Genomic DNA, 12,728 nt, shown 5'->3' with positions numbered 1-12,728 from the left:
GTTTTTATTGCATTATTTAAAAGTTATTGAATATTGCTACTTTTCCCTCATATGGCGCTGTCCTTGTGTGTATTATTCTCCAATGCCTGTGATATTTTTATATGGAGTGCTGGACCTTTTAATAAAACAAGACCCGACTGTACTTAAGTCTGAATAGCCCTTTCATTTCTTCATCTTACAAACAAGACAAGCCAAAAGCTAAGGCCTGGGCAGCTCCAATTCTGACATCGCATCTCCTGCATGTATTTGCCACCGTCTACCTCCTGTACCGAACCGCAAGAGACCGTAAACATGATTTTGGTCACATAGCATCTTTAATACCACCATTATAATAATTAGGATATCAAAAGTATCGAGTATACATACATCATTTGCATTGCGTTACACAAATCGGAACTGATTCATGTTTTTTATATCTCTCATTCATTGTTCTCGGGGATCGCCTTCGATGGTCTCGACATTTGTGCTGATAACATAGAATTGTCCTGCTGTGAAACTGACGCTATTTCGAGAGGGAGAACATTTAGTTGGACATGTATCGTTAAGTTATATAAAAAAAAAGAAAAAAAAGAAGTTATTTTCCATATTTCCAAATGTAACTTGAATCCTATAGTCTACTACTTTCCAATACCAATATTCAATAGAGTCCATGTCCCCAAAAACCAAAGTAGCACGTCAGGTGGCTTTATCACCTCTGTCGGCCTCGTCTGTGTTACTATCCTGTAATTTTTTTTTTTTCACTCTTTCTTTGTTTTTTTTTTTTTTGCAGTAGTTTTTGAAGCTGTGGGAACAGTCTTTTGAAGCCATGCCAGTTTATTGTAACAGTCCCAGATAGAAGATGAGTGGTGAGTGCATGTACGGATGTCCTTGTGTCCAGGTTGTGAGGTCCAAAAAGCGTGTGAAATTAAATAAAATAAAAAAGGCCCATGTCTCTCTTTCTCTCTCCTCCTCCTCCTCCTCCTCCTCCACCGCCTCAGCTCCGATGCCAAAAAGTCTGTGCTGCCCGTCAGACGCTGGTGATGGAGGCTAGGCAGTTGGATGACTTCTGGAGCTTCTCGGGCTGCGTGGTGGGGGGCTCGGGGATGGCACGAAAGCTGAATGGCAGTCCCATACTACTGGTGCCAATGTGGCCGGGGCTCAGCGCTGGATTCTGCCGTCTATTGCTCTCCACGATGCTGGATGTGTTGGATGCAAGGCTTTCACGTGTCCTGCGTGAGGAGGGGGGAATGGAATCACGTTTAGTTTGCATTAGGGTTTGCAATATCCATAATCACAAAAAGCCACAATATACTGTATCACAAAATCTCTGACGTTTTCCATCTGTCAGAGACAAATACTGCCTAATTTAGTTCCATTGTAGCCTTCAATTGGTCCTGATTCAGCAACTTTTTAAAGTGCATTATGGCACGTTTTAATGCTTTTGAAAACATGACTTATTTAGATGGATATCTGTTGTAAGTCACAATTATCATTTTATTCCAGTGAAACAGCAATTTAATGAAGAAATGTGTAATGTTGGGCAGAAAGTTATTTTTATTTGAATTTTTAATCAACTAACAGGAAGTGATGTAGATAGAGGCAAAGTTCCATAGATACAGATGGCATTGCGTCATACAAGGGGGCGTGGCCTCACCGAAGGGGAAGGAACAATGGCCGCTGGTCGCACTCGCACTGCTTTAAGACCATGACTCTAGGGCCCAACATTGTCCTCCATTGCTGCAGTACCTCGATATGTGGGCGGCCAAACAAGCTAGTTTTCTATGAGTTAGCATTGCACTTTTCACACATTTTAAGCAACTGTAAAGCCTGGTTTCTAATGTTTTGGAACTTGCTACACCTAGATATCGCTCCTGTGATCACGCTGGGTTACTTACAATTAAAGAAACCAGGCTGGTTTTCGTAAGAACATTTTTTGAAATCTTGTATACTAATGAGGGCCAGACTTTGATTGACAGGCCGTTAGCATTAGAGATAATGGCGCGGCTACGACCGAACAACATGCCCTGCGAGGGCCGAGTCTACAGTGAAGATCCTGCCCTTATGCCCTTTTTAGGAACATGCTCCATCACATTAGGGTAGAAGGAGTCTGTAAATACGCCATGATTTCCCCCTCAAACTCAGTAATTATGGCAAACGTGGAGGAGTGAAGAGACGGAGTCTGTTAATATTTTGTCTATGGGAGGGAAGTATCTCTTGGGAGACACAATTTTCAGTCTTTTCAGACGTTTTCTGGCGGAATACAAATGTATTTATCACACACAAATAAACTCAAGTCTAAATCTTCACAGCAGATTGTTCAGTAGAAGCAATAAAAAAGGCAGTCGTAGCTAGCGTTAGCATATAGCATGATGCTAACATGGAGCATCTCCGTTATTTATGTAATTATGGGCTGTTGAACTACTCTGCTCCTCTCCATGCCTTTGTATCTTTGTTGGGTACTAAATTATATTCATAATTCAGCAATTGTTAAAGCAGTTTTGGAATGATTATAGAAAGTTTAGTTTTTTCTCCTCCTGTTTTCCCCCTCAACTGCTTCAAACATGACCTGTGTCTATAAGGAAGTGAAACTATACATCACAATTGTTAAACTAAAGAAAGTTTGGTACATTATTTGGAAAATCTTAAATATAATTGTGCATGTTTTAGCACAAATCGTCTTTACTGCTCTTTATCTTTATCTTGTTTTGTCCTAAAAAATTGCTTATGATTTTGTTTAAATACCGTATTGTTTTTCCGATCATATTCAAGACAGTGATCGATTATTGCACTTTTTGTTGTCTCATAGCTAGTTTGAATGAAAACATCTAAGGATTAAAAAAAAAATGACATAGTATTTGCTGGCATAGCGCTTAGCTACAAAGAGGATTACTGCTAAAATACAAAACTATTTTAAACCATACATTGGGGTCTAGAGATGGATAATCCCCACAATATTAAAGCCACAAAACCAGATGAACTGTACATGCATGTGAAGGAAATAAAAGCCAGATGGGATGGGTTTTTTTGTTAGTTTTTTTTTACAAGAAATATAATCACAACCTGCTAATTTCCTAATGAAGTACAGTTTACAGTTCGAATACATGAAGTATAATGGATTTTTAAGATGAATCAAAATTGATTGTGTTGGGAATGGCTTGTCACAAAACTTGGTATCAAAGGAAAAATATACATGCTTTTGGTATCAGTGGAATCCCCCCCCCCAATATCTGAAATGTTTTTAATGTCGGCTTGTTGACATTTGGCTCTCGGAAGAGTCAGGTTTTTGTGACATAAGCAGCAGGGTTGTGCAGCTATCAGCTTTAGCTTATCTGAGTTATATCAAAAATATTTTCTCAATATCGCTACGAAGCTATAACCCCAAGTGACCAATAAAAACACTTTACTCCCTATGAATTGCAGTCACTTTTCTTTGCGTTGAATTAAGGTTAAGGTTAAGGTATACTTTATTAATCCCCGTAGGGAAATTCATTCTCTGCATTTGACCCATTCTCAATGCCGCTGGGGCGACCTGTAGGAGCAGTGAGCTGCCAGCATGGGCCGGCGCTCAGGGAAATGTGTTAGGGATCAATGGTAGGGGCAGCCATCACCATCATAATTTCAAAAATACTTTTAATGTTATTTTAAAGTTATTGAAAAAAGTCCAGTTTCTCAGCGGATTGGCTTTATCTGCTATGCAATTTGTTTTAAATAATTTCAAGTGCAGAAAGGAAGAGAGTTTGATAAATTATTTATACATTGGCGAATACGTCATAACGCCTTTGTGAAAAAGAAGCATTTAGGATAGATTAGTGTAAGAGAAGTCTGTCACAAATTATGCTATAGAAACCTCTAGCTGCTTCACAACATTCAGTCACACACATGATTACTAGTCTGTTTCAGTTTGCCAACTGAAATCAATTAAAAAGGTTAAGGGAACAGCATGCTGAAGATGTATAGCAGAAGGTGTATTTGGTTTCATTGACTGTATGTATGTTTGAATAATCCTGCATATTTAGCATTTCAAAACGCTCAAAATGATAACGCTCCTCTGTGTTTTCAAAGTCTAGACAGCTTCACTGGACTTGTTGTGACCATTAAAGGCACAGGCCACCGTTTCTCCAGATTGAGATATGTTCATACCTGAGCTTAGACGAGTTGATGCGTACCTGTCTGGTCTTTTTGTATCTTCACTCCTAAAGAATTCTGAAGATATTACTGTGTGGATGTTGCTGTACTCTTAAAGCAAATAAAGAGGGGGACTATATTGTGAGGCGTAATGATACGAGGAGTAAAACGTCCGCGCAGTAACTCCTAAAGGTTATTGACGGAAGTGAGCGGGGGAAGTCTTTAGGAGTTACTGCGCGGACGCTGTGCTCCTCGTATCATTACGCCTCACAATATAGTCCCCCTTTTTATTTGCTTATAAAATCGACATGCTACATTTCTGGGTAAATATACTTCGCATGAAAACACTTCACGTAACTTTATTTAAATAGGGAACACGTGGAAGAGCTTGGTAGCTTATATCGTGAGCTTTTTTGGAGCTATGTGACATGTGGGAGAGGCTGCGTATGTGCTCCGTTTGCGTGACAGAGCGCACGGACAAAGACCAGACGGGGATATATTAACACGTCTAAAGTGAGCTAAGAACATATCTTAGTATGTAAAAACGGTGGCCTATTCCTTTAAGGTCTCATTACGCCTCACAATATAGTGCCCCATTTATCCGCATTGAAAATCGACATGTTTAATTTTGTGTGACTATACTTGGATCGTGTAACTTTTCACGTAATTGTATTTAAATAGGGAAAACGTGGAAGAGCTTGGTCACGTCTAACTTCGCCCCATTTGGGTCCATTGAGGAGAGGCTAAATGCTAACAACATCTTTGGTCTTAATGCATGACTGAGCGTACGCGCACAGGTACGTGTCAACTCATCTAAGCTCAGGCCTGTTCCTTTAAGTACTCAAATTGCCTGCATTACAATTTGTGTGTTGCAATTATTATGGCAGTACAGTCTTGCTGCTAACCCTGTAGTTTATACCTGGACAAACAGGTGCTGAAATGCATGTTAGTTCAGCAGTTCATGTTTCCATGTCATTGCTATTAGATATATTCCCCATAAGTTTTGTACCCTTAATGTGAAGCATCCTTTAGTCGGAACAAATAACTGTTTCAGGGGTATAAAACATTTAAACTCTAGAAAATTAACTTTTGAAATAGCTGTAGAATTCAATTTTACTTCAGGGGAAAACAACCTAAACTGCAAGATGAAAAGGAATGTTAAAAGGATAAGAATTACTTATGTGCATGTCACAGAACTCTATGAATAGGGAAAGTGTTGGTTTTCATTGTGTAATTTGATTTTAGCGCCCTCTGGAGGCAGCAGTGTAAACTGTGGTTGCACTTTATTTTACACTTCCTTGATACATTGTCCCCAATAAAATGAAAACAAAATTGTTGGAGTAAACGCAGTTTAGTCACAGAACGGCTCTGCTCGGAACAGGTCCGATAATGGTTTATGAACTACTTGTGTTTTACAGCGCAACTAAATCTCAGAAATAGATTGAAGCGCTTCAGCAGTAGAAGAAGAAACAACCAAAGTGAACAGGATTATTCAAGAATAATGAAGAAAAATAGTACTTGGGATATGATTTTGAAGAGAGAACATCGCTATGACCTGGCTAAAACCTCAAACAAGTTGATTTTGCATGATATGTCCCCTTCAAAGCATGACAGGAGCCCGGAGTGAGTGTGGTGCACAGACCTGGGGGAGTTGAAGCCACTGTCCACGGTGACGCTGCTGCTGTCCATGCTGTCCAGGCGGGCTGAGTGCGCTGACTTCTGACTGCTGCTGTTCTCCGTTTCCTTGGGGCTGAGGAGGGTTAGGTTGGTCTCCAGTTTGCGCTGCAGGTCGTGCTCCTTCTCCCGCTCCAGGAGCCACTGCATGGTTCCCTCCCCGCCCACTCCGCCACCGCCCCCTGGACCACCCCCTTCCCCGTGGTCTTTGCTGTCCTCGGGAGTGGCCAGCTCCTTGTGCGAGTCGTCCTCTGCCTCCTCTTCATCCTCGTCGTCTGAAACGTTATAGTAGTCGAAGGAGGCCGAGGGGACTGTCGGCTCCAGGCAGCCCTGCAGGACTGCGGGCGACGCCGAGGAAGTGGCTGAATTGGAAGGCTGCTGGGGCTCAGGATTGTCAAGGGCCTCTGATGATTTGGCATGTGAGGCTTTCCGCAATGTGCCAGACTTGGTGTAGCTGCTGTCCACGTAGCCTGTGGACAAGGCATTGTGTGGAGGTTTGAACAAAGTGTCCTTGCTGAAGATCTCTTTCCTCTTGAGCGACAGCCCCCCGCCTCCCCCTCCGGGGTCCACGTTGTGTTGGTGCGGTGTCAAACGTGCATTCTGGGCCGGCTCTGGCGTCTGGCTTGGCGTCAGGCGCACAGAGCCACTCTGTCCCTTTGCTGCCGACAAATCCTCTTTGTACTCCATGGTGTGTGGAGAGGTGAGGTGAGGCGTTTGGCGGTCAGCTGGAGAGGCCTTTCGGAGTCCCCCGGATGAGGTTAATGTGTCATATTCTGATTTGGCCTGAGGCGAAGGGGCAGTTAAGATTGTTTCATTTGATGTATTGCACTGGAAGTACTCATCTGTTGAGGGCTTTGGAGAAAGTCCCATTAGCTCATTGTACGTTGGCAAACTGTCTCTGCTTTTGTTCCTCTCTATTGTACTCCGTATCCTCGATTCATCTATACTCCCCTTCCCCAAATCAGGCACATTAAAGTCAGAGTGGAACTTAGCAGCAGAGAACATGATCCTTGAGTAGTGCGAGGCTTTCTGTGAGGCCCGCAGAGTCCCATCGTCAGTGTAGTAGTGACTGCGGTCCTCCAGCGGAGCGTCGAAGTCCTCAGGTGCTCCCAGAGACGGGCCTTTGAGAGAGTTGTCCATGGAGCGGGAGCGCTCTTTGGCCTGATCAGATCTCTCATGACGGGACTTTCGGTCCTGATTGTGACTGTGACTTCTCTGCACTCTGGACTGGCACGTCCCGCGAGAGGGTTCAGGAAATGGCATCTCCGTGCGTCTCTTGGCGAGCTCCCCGGACACGTCCCACTCGGGGGTAACAGGGCAGTATGATTCTGTGATGTTGGGGTTGCTGTGGACCAGGTAAGTGTTACCCCCACTCCGCCTGCGCTCCAGTGTGTACATGGCCTCCCGAGGCGAGCGAACCAGTGAGTGGCTGAAGAAGCGGTAGTCTCTCTCCATGAAAACCAGGTCCCAGTTTGAACCCTCAGAAGGGTCTCCTCTGGAGGTGCGAGGTTTACTGTGTGAGCGGGACTTTCCATGTGGGGCCCTCCTGTGGCCCCGGCCCCTGCGACTACGGGCACTGTGCTGAGCAGATGAGCTCGCCTTGTTCTTCTGAGCGCGCTCTTCTTCTAACCTTTTCATGACAGCCGTGTGCCTCGCCACATTCTCCACTGTAAGGTCGGGGTTAATTCTCCGGATAATTTCCATCTCCACTTCGCGGGGAATAGGCGTTGTCGGAATTTCCTCATCATGAAGAGGCCACTCCTCTGGAGGAAACTGGGCTGAGAAAGTTGCTAACTGCCTCAATTTGTCCTTCTTAAAACTCAGCCTAAAGAGTCGTAGTCCAAACCTTTTGGATTGCTTCTCTGCGGTTCCACTCCCACTGCCTCCCTCTTTCTTTTTGGTCAGAGTGTCAGTTTTGTAAGGAAAGGAGGGCAGGCTTTTGCTCTTGTCGGCCGGGTCTAAAGGAGGTGTTGGATGCTGGATTGGGGGTGAGGTGGCCAGGGGTGGATAGGGGTATGATGGGGGGTCACCTCTGTGCTCCTTGGTGGACGTGCTTGGTAGGGGATCTCCATTGTGGTCCTTACTGGGCTTACTTTGATAAGAGTCCAACCTATGCTCTTTAGGTGACTTGGTTTGGAGCACAGAGGCATGGAGTCGGGTTGGGTCATCACGGAAAGCGTATGATTCATTGTGAGGCTTGCGGGCCGGCCGCTCTCTCAGGCAGCCCGGGGTGGAGGGAACCGTGGTTGTGGGAGGGGAGGTGCAGGATTGCGCGGGTTGCTGCTGGGGCTGCGGTGCTGATGACGACTGGCGCTCGGGTAGCCGATCGTCCAGGTGATACCACTTGTTGTTGCTCCGGATGAGGGAGGGGGTGATGAAGTAGGTCTGGGGTGTGACGATGAAGTAGCCCTCGGGAGTGGGGTAGATCTTCCGTTCTCGCACCAGCACGTTCAAAGTGTGGCGCAGAACCTCCGAGCTGGGAGTAGGCACACCTGCAACAAGACACAATAAAGTGAGACTTTTCAAAAGAGGACTGAAGATGCTCTCTCTTTTCAGTGATAAGGCTTAATAAATAGTGTACATGACAGTGTAATAATACCATCGGAGATATTTGGTATTGTTTATTAACAATCTTCCTAATCTACATTTACACATTTCTTTCCAGAGCCAGTGACAGTCAGTGTCATTAAAGAAACACACCTTCTACGCCTCTAATTTAATTTGTTCACCTGCTTAAATTGGCACCGACTTTCATCAGCCATTACCCAACAGATTAGCTCCAATCTGCAGCCTATTTTAAAACGTTTAGAGTAACCGTGACAACACTCCTCACACTTTACAAGAATAGCTGTGATGGCTGTGGAATTTTGAAGAATATATATAGTATTGAATGTTTTAAACATTATAATTTATAATCTTTGTCCAGCACAGCACTGTGTTACCCAGAGTTACATCACCCCTGTGAAAGATTTTTACACATAATGATGCAACATTCATGTTTGACTATGGCTTATTCTGAGCCTGTATAGTAACTCAATGATAGTTGACTATATATTTCTCTGAAGTTAACACATGTGGGCTAAGCTTGTCGGAGGTAGATGTTGAGGGAAAATACCTGGAAAGCTGGCAGTGAGGTGCTCCACCAGAGCCTCCTGGTTGACCGGCTTGTGGGCAGAGTTCATAGAAGAGATGGCCAAACACAAGACCTCCCCCAGCGGGATGAACTGTGACTGGCTGACGGGTGACATGGTGATGGGAGACACGTCACCTAAAGAGAAGGCACACACACGGGTGTCACACCATGAATGAACAGCAGGCGCAGCGTGTGAAGCTATGATGTAATGGTCAAACAGGAGTGTGCTGCTCCACCCCTCCTCTCTGCGCTTCCTTAGCCTCTCATTCCTCCTGCTCCGAGGAGGTTAGCAAAGCAAGCAGCTGCTGCAGCAGCCATCTCCTCATCATCAGAAACCTTGAAAAACAGCATCCAGCATAGTACTGTCTGTAAAAACAATATATTTTCATATCCGCTAAATGTTGCCTAATGCTTCATAAAAAAACAAAAAAAACAATCATAATCATTATGAAAAAACACACTAATCAAATTATCTTATAGAATTTACTTGCATGAATACTAAAAAACAACATGCATATACTCCGGCATTGTTGCTGTCGCTGTCGATCAATGTTTTCATCATGTGCTGTGAGTAGTGAGCTCTGGCTCCAGCAGATGGGCAGCCTAAAGCTCCTCACACAGAAGCATGTGCCTTACTCAAAGGTTGTAAAGTAAGGAGCTGAATGAATCAGTCACTACTTCACCTGAGCTGCAGTGTCACTGTCCTGTGACTGCGCCACAACAAACACAACAAACATAAAGCCTCCGTCTCTGTGGCCGTGTACACTGAGCCAGCGTACATGCTTCACTATAGAGTCGCCTTTTCATAAAGCACCATGGACGGCCTCTTTACAATTGTGCAGCTGAATGGTCAGTTAAGCAACAAGATGACGTTATCTCTGCTTAGTATCACAGCGCCTTAAGCTTCGTGTGGCTTTACGGGGTTTTAGCAGGCACGAGAAAAGATGGATCTACTAAAGATATGAACGCAGTCGTACATTTTGAGAGCTTTCACAGTACCTCGGCACTGAATGCACTGCAGGCACAATATTACTGGTTAGTACATTAATGTCACACATTGCAGGCATTTATGTTGTTAACAACCAATTGATCAAAGATGTGTCTTGGTCGTTGTTCATCATCTTGACCTGATTAGCACCAAAGGAGACTGTGTGATGTCGGGAACACAGCGTCAGTGTCCCCGGTTGTAGAAGCCACTGAATGAGACCCTGTGCTAATTGTGAGCAGCTGTGCGTAAAGGAGGCGGAGCTACGCTGGAGAAGAGTACGGCACTCACCTGGCGCGCGATAGCTCGGCGGGGACGAAGAGAAGTGAGGAGGAGGAGGGGGAGGAAGGTGCTGCTTCTGCACTCGGATGTCTTTCTCACTACGGGACAGGCTGTGCTCCAGCGGCCGCTCACTCAGCTCCGAGCTGGGCCAGGCCTGACGCACGTTACCGCTGCGGTTCTTCTTCATGGTGACCCCGATAGCCCCGGCGCTCGGCGGGACGCGTGGGGCCAGGGAGGGGGGCGTGAGGGGGTAGTGGAATGGGGAGGAGAGGAGGAGAGAGGGGGGGAAGGGGGCAGGGGGAGGCTGACCGACGTCGGGCTCAATGCCTCCCCCGCATCAGTAAGAGCGTCCCACTAGAGCGATCACACACCACCAGACATGGCAGAAAGCGGTGTGCGCCTTCACACAGATACACACGTCTCATTTACATCCACGGTTCCCAGTGAGCTACAAACGACAGCGTCCGCACGGAAGGGGCTTGTCATGGGCCGCGGGGCTGTCCCAGGCTGATCCGGAGCGACGGCAGCGGAAGGCCAGGTGACCGCGCGAGGCATCACCCTTTCATCGGCATCGGTCCCAGCCACCATTTGTAGCATCCCCATTTGCATGCGTAGGGAGGCACATTACGTAGCCGCTCTGATGTGGGAGGAGGGAGGAGGAGAGAGGTGGGGGGGCAGGGGTAGAGATGAGGGAAATGGGGCATTGGAAGCAAGGAGTACGGTAAAGCGGAGGTTTGCCTGAACGCTTTGAGATTTCCGCTCGTTCCTTTGACTAGAAGGTGAACTGGGGATGAAGGGAAGAGGTAGGCGCACAAATGGACGGACGGCCAGAGATTCAAAGCTTAAGAGGCCCAGTCCTCGACAATAGCTCAATTCACCACAGGAGTGCTCGTCGGAGCCCAGAAAACAAAAGAGCCCACTTTAGTGAGGAGCGAAAACGAAATAACAGCCCCATTCACCCTAGCGGGCAGAGAATCCTCAATAGTATGCCAAGCGGCGGACATGCCACGTTCACCTCCATCTTTATCCGATCAAGCACAAGCCCATCGTCCTTTCGACAACAGCGCACCAGGAGAGGGTGGGGAGAGAAAAATGGAGAGCATAGAAATAAATAAATAAATTCAAGAATAGATATCCATCGTTCCCCGCAATCCAGAGGCAGAGGCTCCCGATCCGATGGCCGTAGCATCCATTCATTAACACGGAGGAGGAGGCGGGTGTGGGGGGGATGCAAACTCCACTCAGCGGCGAATCTCTTTCAACGCTAATGCTGCAGCTGCTCCCAGCACCTCCAGGAAGGGTGTGTGTGGACGTGTGTGTCGGCGGTGTGTGTGAGCGAGTGTGTATGCGCGCATCCGCCTGCTGCGCGCCGTTCTGCGTGAGCATGCATGCGTCTGTGTCTGGCTGATTGAGGCTGAGGGGAGGGGACGGCAGGACAGAAGACAGAGGGACACACGGGGGGGGGGCGGGGAGAGGGGAGAGGGGAGAGGGGGGGGGGGATTTGGGACAGGCGTGAGGCAGCGAGAGGAGAGCGTATCAACAGCTTGGAGCACTCCATACAAACTGCTTTCAGCCCTGAATAAGGAGCACACGCTGGAAGTTCACACATCCCGGACAGGCCCACCATTTCAATTTCGGACGAGCCCCCGTTTATAATTGTGCCCAAAAATGTTAAGTTACTGACAATCCTGGGAGCTGTGTAGATAAAAATGAAAAGGGTGTAAGGAAAGGGAATACAGTAAGTGAAAAAGTTGGGGAAAAGTTTACAAGCGACAAGATCAAATAGTGGAGTAGAGCCGCTATCAAAGTAAATAACAGGAAGTCAGGTGAAGGGAATTACATATACAGAAGGCCTAGGCAACAGTAGCTTTTTCCTCAGTGAAATGTAGTAGAAATGTGTTAGGGGGTCGAGGGCCAAACAGGTTTTCATGCAAAACTATTGCATGCAGAAACATTTTTGATGAACATTTCTTGAATTATGGGACTTTCTAGGACAGTTTGTTTTGGTCTTTCTACCAACTTTTGAAAGTCTAGTAAACAAATGTATGAATATAGGGGTCTCTTAAACACCATCTTGTGAAAACCCAACATTGGCCCCCTAGGTCCCCCTTTGAGTCCCGCCGGTCTATGGGACAGAAAGAAAAAGCGAGGAACAGCTCCACAAGAAAGGTAAGACCAAAAGGAGAATAAGAATGAATCCAACAAATAAAAGTTAAAGCCTTGTGAATAGATGCTGGTTATGTTGTCACACCATCTTTCCTGTGTTTTCCACCAACATGAGCAGGTGCACATCCAAAGTGGAGCTCGACAGAAGTGTTCTAGAGGCTGATTTAATAACAGTAAAGTTTGTTGTTGCATGGTCCTCAGCTGACTCACAGAATAAGGAGTAAAGAGGGGGAGCGCAGCAGGTCGCCCAGGCAGAGGGACAGTGTCACAACCAATCTGCTCTGGTTCACCGATACCAAAGAACCAAGGGCTCAGGACGAGGGAGGAAGGAGGGAGGGTGAGTGACACCAGGCCAGCCATTTTATTTCTCAGTAGTGCTGCAAC

At 46.3% G+C, this 12,728-nt stretch overlaps 1 protein-coding gene across 1 annotated transcript; it reads right to left on the bottom strand.

Moving 5' to 3' along the window:
• Nucleotides 1–295: 295 nt before the first annotated feature.
• stox2a (storkhead box 2a) lies at nt 296–11,592 on the bottom strand. Its single transcript, XM_079554158.1, has 4 exons — nt 10,188–11,592; nt 8,894–9,046; nt 5,747–8,270; nt 296–1,208 (listed from the first exon to the last, which is right to left on the bottom strand). Exons 1-4 carry the CDS (start codon nt 10,363–10,365, stop codon nt 1,007–1,009), a joined length of 3,057 nt encoding a protein of 1,018 aa, XP_079410284.1. The 5' UTR covers nt 10,366–11,592; the 3' UTR covers nt 296–1,006.
• Nucleotides 11,593–12,728: the final 1,136 nt, after the last annotated feature.

Source organism: Gobius niger (genome assembly GCF_951799975.1).
Source record: "Gobius niger genome assembly, chromosome: 3".
NCBI lineage: Eukaryota > Metazoa > Chordata > Actinopteri > Gobiiformes > Gobiidae > Gobius > Gobius niger.
Note: the sequence above shows the minus strand (reverse complement) of the source record. Positions and strands in the feature narration are given on the sequence as shown.